The 17073-nt window shown below is 48.0% G+C and overlaps 1 protein-coding gene across 1 annotated transcript; it reads right to left on the minus strand.

The window, feature by feature from the left end:
* Nucleotides 1-3122: 3122 nt before the first annotated feature.
* LOC140651803 (alcohol dehydrogenase 1) lies at nt 3123-10364 on the minus strand. The gene is made up of 9 exons (XM_072861755.1): nt 10347-10364; nt 8965-9066; nt 8619-8760; nt 8211-8298; nt 7876-8095; nt 7497-7757; nt 7045-7180; nt 3778-3916; nt 3123-3147 (listed from the first exon to the last, which is right to left on the minus strand). The coding sequence occupies exons 1-9, from the start codon at nt 10362-10364 to the stop codon at nt 3123-3125; spliced, it is 1131 nt and encodes a 376-aa protein (XP_072717856.1).
* Nucleotides 10365-17073: the final 6709 nt, after the last annotated feature.

Consider the following 17073-nt stretch of genomic DNA (forward strand, 5'->3'; position numbering starts at 1 on the left):
GCCTGCTGTTTAAAAATTCGTGTGGTCTGTAATGAAAGTAAGTTTCCACATGCCTAATTCAGCCTTGAGGACCTTCATGATCCCAACAGCTCTAGTCTAGACGGAAATGATAGACTAGAAAAGGCCTGTCCACTAGAAGGTAATCCTCCTTCTGTGTGGCTGACAGGACATTTTTATATACTTAAAGAATGGGATGATTTTCTAGAAGACTACCAATAATGACATAAAAACCCTTCTTGCATCAGGAACCATTTAGAGTGCTGTAGTAAGTAGAACTCAACTCTTTAGCTGTTGAACAAAATGATAGATATACTAATATTAATATTTTTTAAAATGCAAAGACATCTGTTAACCTTAGGATGCAAAAAAGATTAGCCCTGATCAGAAAAAAATGCAGCATTCATGAATCAGGAAGGCATTGCTCTCTAGACTCATGCTTAGGACACCCAGCTCTACAGGTGATTCAAATGTCATTCATGCCTGTTATCCTGTCAGTTCACTCACCAGATTTGGTGGAGCAAAGATGTGGTTCTTCTCCAGGATTAGTTGCTTTCATGTGCTTTGCAATCTTCACTCCACTTTGAAAGTGGACTGATGTTTAAGTGCTTAGCTGGAAACAAAAATATTCTTTAAGCTGTTCAGACAGACCCACTTTACACAGCTTTTGAGCCTTATTTTAGTTGGTTTTGATTACCATTCAATTTTCTACATTGTGCAAGAGTTGGAGAGCAATTCCAGAGGACAAATGCTGTATGGCTGATATCCCATATGGTTGCTAGTGTTTGAAGTTTAAAACAATGAATTTTAAAAATACTGTGACACGTAATGAAATCATTCAACTGCTTCCTAGATAGCATTCCATACATATGGCTTATGTTTTCATCTCACACGTAAGGACATAAATGTGAACAGTGCTACATGTACTGGTATTTCATGCCTCTTAGGACATGTCCAGTCTTTGCTGTTGAGCTTATAGCCTACAAAAGGGTTGTAAAAAGGTCCTTCAAATGTGTAATATTGTTTTTCCTTAAAACATCCATGTGATGTTCTCCTCCATCAAACTTGCAAATCCAACATTGATGTGAAGACAGCATAGATTTCAGAATTGCTGACTGTCCTGCTTGCAGTTGTGAAGTGCTATGGGTAGCTGGCATCTCTGCAAAACATTTGAAATGTATGTGAATGTGGGGGGGAGTTGATACTGAGATGCTGTTGCTGTGCAGCTTTGTGTATACCTTAAAAAAAGGAGGATGTTTTTTTTCTTATCCACTTAATAGAGGGAAAATAAAATCAAACTTGTATGTCAGTAGGCATGGATTTAATGATTAACTCTTTAATGACAGATACTGTGTATCTGCATTCAACAGTTTTTCATATCCTGACTTGCTATATGTGTTTGCGTATCAGGCAAGTTTTAATAACTGATCTGTTAGGTCAGGTGTATGTACAGATAGGCACAGGCCTCAAGGTCTTTGTCTTCATCGTGGTAGTCAGTGTTCTGGCCCCCTTTGTGTATTATGTTCGTTTCCTGTCTGTATCAAAGTGGTGGAAAAATGGAATAATATTTGACAGAAATCACTTTGTGGAATAGACTGAAATGCACTTACAAGGGCTAAGTACAAATCTTATCTTTTCCCCTGCCTGCAGTAGTTCAAACCCTTCAATAATTTTTAATTAAAAGACAAAAGCAGATATTAATGCCTTTTTAATGCCTCAGCATTAATTTTTTGTCTTCAATGTAACTGGGCACCAGTTTCAGAGACAATCTTTGTATTTCTACTATGAAGAACAAAGTAGATCATGTCCTAGCAGGTATGGCTTTGCATTTGTTAGAAAGATTGATAATTCACTATTCTTTAAGGTGCCCTGTTGCTTTAATTTCCATTAGGACAAAAATATTGTATACCTCATACAAAGTGGAAGGGGGAGGAGGCAAATGAGGTAAGGAATGTGAGAGTTAGATTCACCCTGAAATATTATGCATTGAAGAGATATAACAAAAATATCGATAAAGGTCTATTAAACACGTACAATTGATTCTATTCACCCTAGTGAGGGAGAATGGCTGAGGGGAAAAAAAAGTGTTAAAAATAGAGAACAGGAATCTCACAGCAATTGCTAACTTTGCGTCCATGCTATCATAGAATCCGAGAATATCTCAAGTTGGAAGGGACCCATAAGGATCACATTCTTGCATTTCCTTTTTGTCCACAGAACAAATTTGGTTGCCAGACCGGTTGTGATCCTGGTAGCTCCTATAGAATTGCACTCCTGCCATGTAAGGAGGAATTTTGCTTTTTACTTTCTGAAAGTCTAGGCATAGTACCGCTAGCACTCACTTTTACATATCGTGGGAATAAATGCACTTGTAATTTCTCTTCCTGGTTCCAATCTGTAAATTTCTCTGAGGTTGTTATCAAGAAAAAAACTAGATCAGGAAAGAAGCCACCAGACTGAGCTGAGGAGGCCAGAGGATCTAAAGAGGACAAATATGAACTGAAGAAGGGAAAATTAGTAGAGAATAGGACAAAGTACTGTGATAAGAAAACCTCATGTTTAAATGAAAGGGGCTGGAGTAACAGGTTTTACCTGAGGATAACCTCATGTAGCAAAACACATTTTGGTCCTGCGAGGGAGACCAGAGAACAGCAGCAGCAGCAGCTGTGTTTTCCCTGCTGTACTTTGGTTGAGGTTGCAGCATTCACCCAGCTGAGATGGGGGCAGAGACGCGTGGGCATAAGTCTGTAAGGTGGGTGAAGGTGGGAAGCAGCAGCAGCAGTGGAGGGGGCAAAGGCAGTTGTTTGCTGCTGAGACAAGGGGTGTGATGGATGAGGAAGGGGGGCCTGCAGTATGAGGAGGAGCTCCTCCTGCCCCGTGGGACCCCTGTTGATTGAGTGTACTGCATGGGACGAGTTTGACCGAAGCCCTTTATTGGTAAAAGTGTTTTCTCAGGAGAGGTGTCCTTCTGGGTCTTGGCCGGGCACGGGAGCACTGGCAGCGGCACCAGCACTGGCGAGTTCCTTGTTCTTGTCTCCTTGCACCCCACAAAGTGAGGTGCTGGGCAAGAAGGGAGGTGGTCTCCTGCTCTGGTCCCTCCGCTTGGCCTGCCATGGCTGTGTCCTTCAAAAGAGCAGGATGCTGCGAATACTGAAAAGTGGAAAGGAAGGGAGGAGTTACAGGTGCTGTGGCTGCGGGTGTTCAGGAGCAGGCAGCGGGGCAGGCAGGTGTGCCTGAGGACTGGCCGCTGCCTTTCTCATTCAGTCTCTTCCTAACTCAGCTGCATGAGATGTGCAGCAACAGGGCAGCCTTCAAAACCCTGCTGAAGGGAACCCCTCAGGAGCTAAGGCACCTTGTTCCTCCCCAAAGCTCTTGTGCTGCCACTGTAAGACACATTCTTCCTTCCTTTGGCTTTTATGCTGTTGTCACCAAGGATGCCCCTTACTCCTCATTCTCCTTTGCCTGTTCTGTGCTTTCAAACAGTGCCCTGAGCTATGGTGTCTGAGGGTCTGTGCTGGCTTCAGTGCAGTGCGGGGACCATGGGATCTCTGCTGAGCTGAACCATGAGCAGGAGGGTTCCCTGTGCTGAGTGCGGGCTCTTCCTTCTGGATTATGGTAGATCCTCCCGACACATGGCTCTGGGCCCTGCTTCCTCAGAAGGCTCAGATGCTTTTTGAGAAGGTAATATTGCATGCTCTGCCTGCCAGAGTGTTTGGGCTGTTTGAATTTTAGGTGGAGGTGGTGTTTGCTGTACCTCACTCCTGCTAGTCAGGGTCTCACCTTTTCCCTGCACGTAACAACTCAAATCCCTCGTTCACTTTAGCAATCGGCAGTGTGTGCGTGATCAGCAAGTCTGAGTTGAATTTCTTCTCCAAATAGCTGGAAACTAATTTGGGGATAGAATCTCTCATCTTCCAACCTAGGAATGGGAGAAAGCACCTGCAGTGAATAATCAGAGAAATGCTATTTTGTTAGGTAATGTTTGTAGAGTTTGCTGGTGCCAACAGTGTAGCAGCTCTCCTCTGAGCAGAATATCAGAGCCAACAAAGGGCTTGTCCCCTCTACCAGGCCATGCTGACCTGTAAAACATACTTGAGGCTGTGCCCTTGTAAAGCACGGTAGCTACTTCTTGGAATGCATCAAAATTGGAATGCATCAAAAACTACCTGAAAACTTCTTGGAATGCATCAAAAACTACCTGAAAGGAGGTTGTAGAGAGGTGGGGGTTGGTCTCTTCTCCCAGGTAACAAGTGATAGGACAAGAGGAAATGGCCTCAAGTTGCGCTAGGGAAGGTTTAGACTGGATATTAGGAAATTTTACTTCACTGAAAGGGTTATCAAGCATTGGAACAGGCTGCCCAGGGAAGTGGCTGAGTTGCCATCCCTGGCGGTATTTAAAAGACGTTTGGATGAGGTGCTTAGGGACATGGTGTAGTGGTGGTCTTGGTAGTGTTAGGTTTACGGTTGGACTCGATGATCTTAAAGGTCTTTTCCAACCTATACGATTCTGTGATTCTGTGAAAATTAATAGCATGAGGCTAAAAATGTGAGAGGGTCCCTTCTTTCAGCTGGGAGTATAGCTGGAGGGAGTGAGAAGATCCCTGAGGTGCACCAGCCCCTCCTCTGGCATAAGACAGAAGGACTTACATTGCAGTGAAATGCAAGCTGAGATCAGTTGCTGGGGGTTCAGATGAGTGTGTATGAGAGTGGCCACCCCTGAAAGGCCAGGTAGCAGGTATATGTGTGACAGAGGGGCGGGGATGGGAGAAAGCAAGAGAGTGCGAGAGGGAAGAATAGTCCTGTAGTGGAAGGAGAGAGCAAGGTGCAACAGGAAGGTGTTAGTGGGGCAACAAGGAATTGCTTTTGTGAGACATTTATGATCTTCCTACACATACTGTAGGGTCAGGACTGAACGACCAGTACTGGTGCCTTTATCTTGTGAGGAATTTTCCTCTCCCTGGGAGGAGAGTGTTTTTGTCCTTGTTTTAGTCCCCAGTTAGCGTAGACAGTTGTGTGTGTTGAACTGTATGAAATAGTTACAGGTTTATTAGAATGTTTCATGCCTATCTATACAGTGGAAATGCAGTGCTCCTGTTTAGTAGTGGGGTTTTTTTTCTGGGAAGCCCTCTCAAAGAGGATTTCTGGGACATTGCCAAGCTTGACATATTCTTGGTGACTAAGAGGTTAGTGAATAACGACTATGAGGAAAAGTATCTTTTGTCCTACAGCTGAGGACATTGCTCAGATGGGAAAACTCATTTTCAAGGGAGTTATTCATACGCGCTGAAGGGTACCTGTTCCACAGACACACTAATGACAACCGACATGGAGAAGGCTGAGGTACTCAACAATTTTTTTGCCTCAGTTTTCACTGGTAATCTCTCTTCCCACATCTCTCAAGTCCCTGAACCTCAAGGCAGGGTCTGTGGGAATGAAGTCCCTCTCATCAGAAGTGATCAGGTTCAAGACCACCTCAGGAACCTGAACATACATAAGTCCATGGGACCCAATGAGATGCATCCCACAGTCCTGAGGGAATTGGCTGATGTAGTTGTCATGCCATTCTCCATCACATTTAAAAAGTTGTGGGAGTTAGGCGAAGCCCCCAGTGACTGGAGAAAAGGAAACGTCACACCCATTTTTAAAAAGGGTGAAAGAAGGACCCTGGCAACTACTGACAGGTCAGCCTCACCTCCGTGCCTGGTAAGATCACGGAAGAGGTCCTCCGGGAACAGATATCAAAACATGGAAGACAGGGAGGTGACATGCCTCACCAAGGGCAAATCATGCCTGAGTAACCTAGCGGCCTTCTATGATGGAGCAACTGCATCAGTGGACAAGGGAAGAGCTATAGATGTCATCTCCCTGACTTCTGTAAGGCCTCTGATACGGTCCCCCACAACATTCTTGCCACTAATTTGGAGAGGTAGAGGTTTGACGGGTGGACTCTTAGATGGATAAGGAATTGGCTGGATGGCCCCATCCAAAGACTCAATGTCCAAGTGGAAACCAGTAAGGAGTGGTGTTCCTCAGGGGTCCATACTGGGACAAATACTATTTAATAACTTCATCAGTGACATACACAGTGGGATTGAGTGCACCCTCAGCAAGTTTGCAGATGACACCAAGCTGAGCAGTGTAACTGAGGGAAGGGATGCATCCAGAGGGACATTGGCAGGCTTGAGGAGTGGGCCCATGGGAACCTCATGAAGTTCAACAAGGCCAACTGCAAGGTCCTGCACCTGGGTTGGGGCAATCCCCAGTATCAGTAAAGAGTGGAGGATGAATGGATTAAGAGCAGCCCTGCAGAGAAGGACTTGGGGATACTGGTGGGTTAAAAATTGGAAGTGAGCAGGAAATGTGCACTTGCAGCCCTGAAAGCCAATCATGTCCTAGGCTGCATAAAAAGAAGCATGGCCAGCAGGTCGAAGGAGGTCATTCCTCCCTTCTACTCCACTCTTGTGAGACCCCACTTGGGGCGCTGTGTCCAGCTCTGGGGCCCCCAACACAAGAAAGACATGGACCTCTTAGAGTGGGTCTGGAGGAGGGCCATAAAAATGGTCAAAGGGCTGGAACACCTCTCCTGTGAAGAAAGGCTGAGAGAGCTGGGGTTGTTCAGCCTGGAGAAGAGTAGGCTCTGGGGAGACCTTATTGTGGGCTTTCAATGCTTAAAGGGGGGCTTATAAGAAAGATGGAGAGAGACATTTTACAAAGACTTGTAGTGACAGGACAAGGGGCAATGTTTTTAAACTGAAAGAGGGTAGCTTTGGATTGGACACAAGGAGGAAATTTTTTATGATGAGGGTGGTGAGACACTGGAAGAGAGAAGTTGTGGATGTGCCATCACTGGAAGTGTTCAAGGTCAGGTTGGACGAGGCTTTGAGCAACCTGTTCTGGTGCAAGATGTCCCTGTGCACAGCAGAGGGGTTTGATTAGATGATCTTTGAAGGTCCCTTCCAACCCAAACCATTCTGTGATTCTATAATTTGGGAACTACCAAGAAAGGAAAAGATGGAAATGTCGAAAATGTTTTCTTGAATTTCATACCTCCGAGCAGAGTCCCCTTCCATGTACGCCCAGACAGCAGAAGCATAGGATCGATGGAAATCACTGAACCAGAAGCTGGTACCCCAACCATCACACAGACGCCAGTGTTCATATTGCAGGAGGCCAGGGCAGCAGTCTGATGGGACAGGCAGGTGAATTAGAGAATGCACTGATGAGTTTGTCAGAAAAGCATTCTTTCTGTGCAGTCGTCTGCCCCTCCCTGGTAATCTGAAAACACATACTCCTTTGTGCAGCAGACACGGAGAGGTCAGTGCCTCTCCTGAGACCCGTACATCATTTTCTCCCAAAGCCAACAGACTGCCTTTCTGGGCAAAGATGCCTTTCTGGGCAGTGCAGGCAGCAGGCAAAGAACTGCCTGCTGGGGTGAATTTTGCCCTGATGGGAGCCTGTGAATGAGCTGGGAGGGAGGACACGTGCTAAATGCCACCTACCATGGTATCCGCATGCCCAATAACCTCAAAGGAGTAGTCCACACCGTGGCCAGTCATCTCAGTGAGCACCTCCTGGATGGGCTTCTTGAAGTCCCGAGGACTGATGCAGTCGGTGGCTCCCAGCTCCTTCGCCTTGGCAAACTTGTCCTTGTTGATATCAACAGCAATGATGCGGGAAGCTCCAGCCACCTTGCAGCCCATGACAACAGAGAGGCCAACTCCTCCGACGCCGAAGATGGCGCAGGTGGAGCCTGGTTTTACCTGCACAACATGGGCCCTGTGAGTCTCTAGTGTGAGGAGGAGGTTTATGTTGCACAGGGTTGGTGAGGGTGCAAGGGCAGCCATGGGGTGCTTGTGCTTGACACGCCTGAATACTAACCTTGGCGGTGTTGATGGCAGCCCCATAGCCTGTGGGAAACCCACAGCCAAGCAAGCAGACTTTGTCCAGAGGTGCCGCAGCATCTATCTTGGCAACAGCGTACTCCGGGATCACGGTGTATTCTGCAAAGGTGCTGGCCCACAGGAAGTGGTGGATCTGCTTCCCTTTGCAAGTGAACCGGCTGGTCTTGTCAGGCAGCAGGTTTTGTGGTTCAGAGACACTGTTGGGAGGTGCATGCATTTGTTATTCATCAAGTAAAGCACCCATGGGGTTGTCAGACTTGTTGGCACATGGCCGACTGCATTCAAGTGTAGGGGAAGAAGAAACAAACTCACTGGCACTTCAGGCAGTAGTTGGATTCGGGATTCAGGCAGAAGCTGCATTCCCCACACTGTGGAAGGCAAAGGGGGATGACTTTGTCTCCTGCAACAAAGCAGATCCCTGTTAGGTGCCTCTCGCTCAGCAGGCCCTGAGGGTGCTGCCTGATGGAGCACCTCTGCTGAGCTTTCCGATGGCAGCATCCTACCATGAACCCTCTGCTTTCTCTGCCAGGAGGAGATGCTCAGAGCCCTGCTCATGTGCATGGGGAATAGACCAGGAAAGTGTGTGTGACAGTCCAGTGCAATGAGTGTGCACCCAGGTTTTGAGCCACTGATGCAGGAGCAGGGGGGAATTTCTGAGCTCTGGGCAGTCTCATCCGCTTTGAGAGCTGACTCCTGGGTGTGTGTGTGTGTGTGTCTTACCTGGTTTCACAGAGGTCACACCTTCTCCAATGCTTTCCACAATCCCAGCTCCTTCGTGGCCTGGGATGACTGGGAAATCCACGTTAGGAAAGCAGCCTTCCAAAATGTGGTCATCTGTGCGACAGATGCCTGTGGCCACAATCTGTTTGGAGAGGAAAGAGCAGATGAGCTTTAGAAATGATCTGGCCTCTGTTTAACCCAGTTTTTTGAACTAATTCTCACCGGGCTGCTCTGGACAATTAGGGCCTATTAGTGGACACAAATCCCTGACAGGTATATTCAAGGTATAACCACAAGAAGAGCAATTCCCACAAGGCAGAAAAAAAATAGTGAAACATGTTTTTACCTTGATACGGACTTCGCCTGCCTTAGGAGGTGCAACCTCCACCTCCTCAACAGAGAGCGGTTTGCCCACGGCCCAGGCGACAGCAGCTCTGCATCTGATAACCTGGAAGCAACAAAGGGGATTACGCTGCATGGGAATGTTTGCCTTTGGCGCATGGCAGGGGACGGTCGTCTTAGTCACCTAAAACAGCTGCACAGCGCGTGTCTCTGCACACTGGAGCACGCGCTGCTGGAGCTACACAACTGTCCTGTGCTGTTTCCTGGGGGACTTGCTGGGTGGGTGGGTGGGATGTGGTGGGAGAGCAGAAATATGGGAGTGCTTAGCTGCACGCGAAGCCAAGTGATGTTCAGTAAACACTGGCATAGTGTGAAGCGTGAAATGCAAAGATGAAGTGACCAGTCCACAGGAGGTCAGGCTTGTGTTTTCCCTGAGACCGTGGACCTGGAAAAACCCACCTGCCTTGTGTCTGTGGGAGAGGGCTCTGGAGGCGACCCCGGGGCAGCAGGGCCGAGCTGCTGCAGCACAGGAGAGGCTGCCAGCCCTGCTGGGGGTATCCTCCCAACAGCACTCCATGCTGATGCCCTGCCTGGCCTTTGGCTGGTCTGTGCTAAGGGGAAGGTGAAGACGGCTCTGGCCCTTCTCCTGTTTGCCACGTGAGTACCAAGTGAGTTCCAAGCTGACTTTTCCTGGGTGACATGGAGAAGATCCCTGAAGGAAAGAGACTCTGGCTTACTGGGCAGATTTGACAGCAACGCATGCACTTCTGTATCTTCAGGCCAGAAGGACAGCACTTTTAGTACCAGTGGAAATGCCTGTTATGAGCTTTGCTGTCAGTCTTGTAAGATACTGGGCTGAAGGTACCTAAGAGGGGTTAAGGAACGGTCCCCATCCTTAACTGGATAATTTTTTCCCTTGCCAAAGGGATGATTTGTGTGTGGCATCTCTCAAACCCCGAGCTGATCACCCCAGAGCTGGTTTGATGTCAGCAAAATTCAGCTTGCAGCTTGAAAGGGGTTTTGCCAAGGAAAAGGTTGAATGCAAGGCAAGAGCGCACCTCTGAAGAGCTGTGTTTCCCTGCCAAAGCAGGAGTGCAGAGCGGGGTTGAGCAGGAGGGTGTTTTTCAGAGTGGTACGATTCAGTATTTTCATTCCTGAGCTGCTGGGCAGAACAGGAGAGGAATGGACTACCTAACGCAGCTACCGACACGTGCAGTTGTATGAAAGCAGAAGCTCACGTAAGTCAAAGGGGTTCGGATGGGTTACAGGAGTAACGTCAGAGGAAAGAGGGTGTGCAGTAGAGGTGCACAGGCTGAGCCATTTACAGAATATTTCCCCAAGAGCAGGACACCTTGGAAAGGAAGATGGGAAATGTGTTGTCCTTACTTTTCCAGAAGTGGCCATGTGGTCTCAGCAGAGCTGTTGCCGTCGTTGCGGCAGGCTGGAGGGAAGCTGCTGCCCGTCTGGCCGAAGCCCCGTGTTGTGAAATGGCCCAGAGTGGAGCCAGAGCACTCCTGGGCGGCTGCCGGCCGCAGCTGAAGGGGGAGGCAGGGAGCGTGGAGGGAGTCCTGGCGTGGGGCCGCCGCCAGAGAGTGGGGAGCTGTGGTTAATCTGTGTCCAGCGTCGGATGCTGAGGAGCACAGCGAGTGTTGGGTGGAGGAGCTGGATAGCGGTAGGGAGGTGCCAATGAGCAGCAGTCACGCTCCACGGGGAGCGGGCAGAAGTCCACCGGGGAGGCTTTTATTGGTGGCTCTGCCTTCGGCCATGCCCTGCCCTCCCTGCCTGAAAGGCGCAGAGAGCTCAGTGAGGTCTTTCTCCTCCAGTGGCTTCCGGTAGGTGTGGAGAGAGGAGGTTCACTCCTCAGGGTCCCCTGGTTGCCAAGGGGTAGCATTTGACCTGGCAGTGGTTCACACCAAGGTGTTTGCGAAAGGATTAAAAATTAAAAAGAAGAGAAAAAAGACAGTGAAAACATGGTATGGTGGCCAAACATGCATGCCCTTTTGGAGTGAGGCTTAACTGTCTGTGGTATGGCAGCTGTTTTCACCTGGGTAGTAAGGGGACAATGTGTCAGCAAGGGGGGCTTTTCCAAGGACACATTTGTTTCACTCGTGTGTAACCAAGTTTGCGAGGGGGGTTCGCTCCCCCGGGCTCTCCTGGTTCTCACAGATCTGTTTCTCCTGAGGCATCGGGTGAGGTGATTTATAGGAGATTGGATGAGCGAGACCTTGTTGGAGGACCAGGCTAAGATGAGCACCCCGTGTGTGACCCTCAGGTTTGGGAACTGCTTCTGCTCTTGGGAGGACGTCAGCGCCAGGTTTATGTGTTCAGGGGACTGCCTGGAGAGGTTTGTGTTGGCGCTTGCTACCGCATGTCCCAGCCCTGTTTCATGGGACGAGGGGCAAGGTCAGCAGCAGCAGCAGCACTTGATGTTGGCAGGCCGAGCCCCCAGCTCCCAGACCCCCTGAACCTGTCTCCAGCTTCATCGATGCAGACCGGCAGCACTACCGTGCCCCAGCAACTGGCCGAGCTCTTGCCTGGGACATGGTGGCCCTGTGGTGTGACAGTGGGTCCAGCCGCGTGGAAGTGCTGCTGGGCAGCCTGTTCCCCAGCCCTGCTGGTCAAGCCCAATCTCTACGTGATGATGGCCAGGTGCTGCTGTGCTCCTCTCATGGAGGCAAGCACCTGGCACTAGAGTGGCCACGCACTTGTGGATCATTTTGATGTGTGTTTCAGGTGCACAGGGATGTTTAGCAGTTTTTCCCAGGAAACTTCTACTTTTTCATAGGTTTCTTTGTGCACCTTTGGTAGCCTCCATCAGACTGTGAGTGCTAGTGATGTATAGTTTCCTAGGAATAAGGATTTTTAGAATGAAGTTGTTAAGGTTTTCAATATTCAGCCTGGTCTGCCTGCTGCATTTAAAAAAACCAAATCTATCATGACTTGTGGTATGATTTATGTATCTTGCAAGAGAAAAATTTGTTTCACTTGTCCTGAGCAGCCAAAGATGTGACAGTCCTTGAACAAAACATTGGCCTGTCATCTCCCAATTATCTGTGCAGCACAGTGGATTTTATAACTGGGATCTGTGCTCTCTGTCTGATAACCTGGAAGCAATAGGGAGGATTACACTGTGTGGGAATGATCATTTGCCTGTGATGTGTGGTCAGGGAGGGTGATCTTACAATCACCTAAACCAGAGCTGCACAGCGCGTGTCTCTGCACACTGGAGCACGCACTGCTGGAGCTACACAACTGTCCTGTGCTGTTTCCTGAGGGACTTGCTGGGTAGGTGGGATGTGGTGGGAGAGCAGAAACACGGGAGTGCTCAGCTGTACACGAAGCCAAGTGATGTTCAGTAAACACTGGCATAGTTTAAGGTCTGAGGAAACACCATTTGTGCTTTGTCAGACAAAGAGTTTGTCTCTTGCGAAATTACTGGATTTTTCATGGCTTTTGTGGATTTTTCATAGTGTCGTCATGCGCCAAGGGACAGATTGTGCTCCGATGGGGAGTGTGGACCCTGCTCGTTCACAGGAAAGCTCCTAAATGGAGGCTCACACAGAGCTGCTGCATGTGGCCCTGAACCCACCTGGAGTACCTCAGAGGCAGAGCTGTTGGGAAGGTCTGTCAGAAACATGCTGGCCAGAGCTGCACAATCACACAAACAAATGAATCTTCAGCTGAGTGTGGATGGGGATCTGCAGGGAGAAATACTCTAGGACAGTATGAACTATTTGTTGTTCCGCAGTCAGAAGCCTCTTCTTTCCTCCATGTGAACACAGAACTAGATTGCTGCCTGATAAAATGTGCCTAATAAGAATGATTTCATGGGTTTATTGTTTTGGACCCCAGCAACTATCCTAATAAAGATACTAACAGCAGGTGTTTACTATGCTTGGCAGATTACAACAACATAATGGGCTTTGCATGATCAGGGGATGCGTGAAGAGGACAGAAGTGAGGAGGTTTGTTGTACTTTATCCATAGAATCATAGAATCATAGAATGCTTTGGATTGGAGGGGACCTTTACAGGCCATCTCGTCCAACCCCCCTGCAATAGCAGGGACATCTTTAACTAGACCAGGTTGCTCAGAGCCCCGTCCAACCTGACCTTGAACGTCTCCAGGGATGGGGCCTCCACTACCTCTGGGCAACCTCTTCCAGTGCCTCACCACCCTCATTGTAAAAAATTTCTTTCTTAAATCCAGTCTAAATCTGCCCTCCCTTAGTTTAAAACCATTGCTCCTTGTCCTGTCACAACAGGCCTTGCTAAAGTCTGTTCCCGTCTTTCCTGCAGGCCCCCTTTAAGTACTGGAAGACTGCTAGAAGGTCTCCCCGCAGCCTTCTCTTCTCCAGGCTGAACAACCCCAACTCTCTCAGCCTGCCCTGTAGGAGAGGTGCTCCAGCCCTCGGATCATTTTCGTGGACTTCCTCTGGACCTGCTCCAACAGCTCCATGTCCTTCCTGTGCTGAGGGCTCCAGAGCTGGAAGCAGTACTCCAGGTGGGGCCTCACCAAAGCAGAATCACCTCCCTCGACCTGCTGGCCATACTTCTTTTGATGCAGCCCAGGATACAGTTGGCCTTCTGGGCTGCGAGCGCACATTGTTGGCTCATGTCCAGCTTTTAATCCACCAGTACCCCCAAGTCCTTTTCCGCAGGGCTGCTCTCGATCACATCATCCCCTGGCCTGTATTGAAACCGAGGATTGCCCCGACCCAGGTGTAGGACCCTGCACTTGGCCATGTTGAACCTCATGAGGTTCACATGGGCCCACTTCTCCAGCTTGTCCAGGACCTTCTGGATGACATCCCGTCCTTCTGGCATGTCAACTGCACCACTCAGCTTGGTGTCATCTGCAAACTTGCTGAGGGTGCACTCGATCTCGCTGTCAATGTCACTGATGAAAATATTGAACAGCACTGGTCCCAGTACAGACCCCTGAGGGACACCACTCGTCACTGATCTCCATCTGGACATTGAGCCGTTGACTGCTACCCTCTAGATGCAACCATCCAACCAATTCCTCATCCACCAAACAGTCCACCCATTGCTTTTCCCTTGTCCACTGATGTGGTAACTCGCCTGTAGAAAGCCACTAGGTTGGTCAGGCAGGACTTGCCCTTGGTAAAGCCATGCTGGCTGTCTTGAATCACCTCCCTGTCCTCCATGTGCTCTAGCATAGCTTCTAGCTGGATCTGTTCCATGATCTTCCCAGGCACAGAGGTGAGGCTGGCAGGTCGGTAGTTCCCAGAGTCATCCTTTCTACCCTTTTGAAAGATGGGCACAATGTTTCCCTTCTTCCAGTCACCAGGGACTTCACCTGACTGCCATGACTTTTCAGCTATCGTGGAGAGTGGCTTGGCAGCTACATCTGCCGATTCCCTCAGGACTCTGGGATGCATCTCATCAGGTCCCATAGACGTATGTATGTTCAGGTTCCTCAGGTGGTCATGAACCTGATCTTCCCTTACAGTGGGAGGGGCTTTACCCCCCTGGTCCCCAACATGTTGTCCATTGACTCGGGAGGGGTGAGGAGAGCGGTGGCCAGAGAAGACTGAAGCGAAAAAGTTGTTGAGTACCTCAGCCGCCTTCTCGTCTGTTGATGCTAGGTCACCATTCTTGTTCATCAGTGGAGCTACGCTTTCTTTAACTTTCCTTTTCTGGTTGATATACCTGTAGAAGCCCTTCTTGTTATTCTTTGCATCCCTTGCCAAGTTCAGCTCCAGCTGCGCCTTGGCCTTCCTGACCCCATCCCTACACAAGTGGGCAGCATCCCTATACTCTTCCCAGGTTACCTGTCCCTGCTTCCACTACCTGTGCAGTTCCTTCTTGCTCTTTAGTCTGACCAGCATGTCTCGACTCAGCCATGCTGGTCTCTTCCCTTCCTTGCCTGATTTCCTACATCTGGGGGCTGAGAGCTCTTGCGCTTTATGGAAAGCACCCTTAAAGATCTGCCAGCTCTGTTCTGCTCCCCTGTCCCTGAGGACCGTTTCCCAGGGGGTCCTACTGACTAACTCCTCGAAGAGCTGGAAGTTTGCCTTCCTAAAATTTAGGGTCCTGACTATACTCCTCGCCTGTCCCATATCCCTCAGGACTGTGAACTCCACCAATGCGTGATCACTGCAGCCTAGGCTGCCTTCAGTCTTGATGTCACTGATGAGCTCACTTGCATTGGTGACCATCAGGTCCAGTATTGCATCCCCTCAGGTAGGGGTGTCTATTACCTGGGTTAAGAAGTTATCCTCAATGCACTCCAGGAGCCTCCTGGATTGCCTACATCTCGCCGTGCTGCTTTTCCAGCAGATGTCGGGGTGCTTGAAGTCCCCCAGTAGGATGAGAGCCTGCGAGCATGAAGCCTCCTGTAGGTGAAGGAAGAAGGCTTCATCAGTAGGCTCTCCTGATCAGGCGGCCTGTAGTATTCCCTAGCTTTATTTCTTTTTTCTCCTACTCTGAAGACTGCTGGCGTATTCTCTACCCGTCATGCAATAGGGAATGCCCTGGAAAAAACATGTATCTGGCATATGGAGGATACTTTACCTCTCCGTACTCCTCCTTTCTGTCCTCACAAGCTAGGTTTAAACAGGCTTTCCTTGGCTTCTGTTTAAGTCATGAGCTAAACACACCTTAGTGGGTTCAATAAACTAGCTTGGCCTCCACATTTTGTTAGAAAACATTTTGTTAGAATACTCTGAGAATTGAGATATTATTATGCTCTTGTTTCTGCTGAATCCATGTTACTACAGATGAGATCAATTAAGTGGAATTAAGCCCCCTCTCCTTCTATTTTGCATAGTGATCCAGTTTACACGGTTGGTTCACACACAACGTGCCTTGAAAGAGATCAGAACTCTTCAACGGAACTGCACCTGAAAAGAATTATTTTATGGTCCAGAAAAAAATCTTCAGACCTGACTGTACAGGTAACCCCACAGAAACAAATGACTGAAGTTTGGGTCTTAATTGCTGTGTAAACTGAGTTTATTATACACACATGTGTTTAAGGATCTTCTTCTGTTAAAGTCTAATCTCTTGGTAAACTTATCCTCAAATTATTAACCTAGCTGGGCCGCTCAAGGACTCTTTCTGCTGACACAAACAAGTTATCATTAGCACACAGTCCCCTTACTTCACAGGCTCTTTTACCCAGCTACCATGCACACGAGTGCCTGCGAGCTCTGATTGGTACTTTCAAAAGATAAGTCAATGTTGACCATGTTTGCCGAGATAGAAATAGCCTCTGTTCCTGTTTCCACACTACAAACACAGAAAGCAGTAAGATGCTTTATGTTTGATTTCTTGCAAACTGTTCCCAGTCACTTGTTTCTGCCCATTTACTCTGTATTCACACTTAAAGGTTAAGAAACCTCCCTTTATTTAATGGAAACAAATAACAATACTTGATGCACATTCATATTTCTTCACATTGTTTCCCAAGCATCAGATGCGCTTGTATAAATTGGCCAAAGATCTAAAACCATACTGATAAAACAACTAAAACATCCCCAAGAAAGAGGTACAAAGGTAGAAAAAAACCCAAACCACAACACAGAACACCACCACAGCAGTTTTATATAAAATGCTTGGAAGTGTTAATTTGGTAAAATGTCCAGTGGTGAGACATTCTCCAGTACCTAAGTCTATGATTTACTTAAATATCATTTACTGAAATTATTAATTCAAACACATGGTCACCATAAATTTTAATCTCTGCAGTAATTTCCTTGCCTATCAGGTAATGGAATACTAAAATCATTCAGGATGGATACATACTGTATTTGTATAATGTACACAATGTACACATGTACATTACTGTGCTGAACTGCATGCACAAATCTGTTAAGCTTGCAGTGTTATGAAGGCCCAAGGAAACAGTTTCCTTCATTTTTCTTTTATGAAAAGATTGCATATTGAAAGACAATGTAAAAAGCCAAACGTTTCATAACACCTGTGACACCAGCAAGTCCGGTAATTCATACTTGGCTATTAAAAGACAATTGCAGCACAATACAGAGGATTTAAAGCAAGAATCAAGAGAAAGTGGTAAGAGGAAAAAGATTATTTCATTTATAAATGCTGTGCTTGAAGTCTGGGGTTTGAGCTTCATCCTTTTA

The sequence above is a fragment of the Ciconia boyciana genome, chromosome 5, assembly GCF_034638445.1.
Source record: "Ciconia boyciana chromosome 5, ASM3463844v1, whole genome shotgun sequence".
Taxonomy (NCBI): Eukaryota; Metazoa; Chordata; class Aves; order Ciconiiformes; family Ciconiidae; genus Ciconia; species Ciconia boyciana.

Bases quoted from the DNA above. Each gene is read 5' to 3' on its own strand.
- LOC140651803 (XM_072861755.1), bottom strand. The intron at 8,761-8,964 runs GTAAAAACATGT...CTCTCCAAACAG, and splicing joins CAGGCGAAGTCCGTATCAAG to ATTGTGGCCACAGGCATCTG. The intron at 8,299-8,618 runs GTAAGACACACA...GCTTTGTTGCAG, and splicing joins TGTGACCTCTGTGAAACCAG to GAGACAAAGTCATCCCCCTT.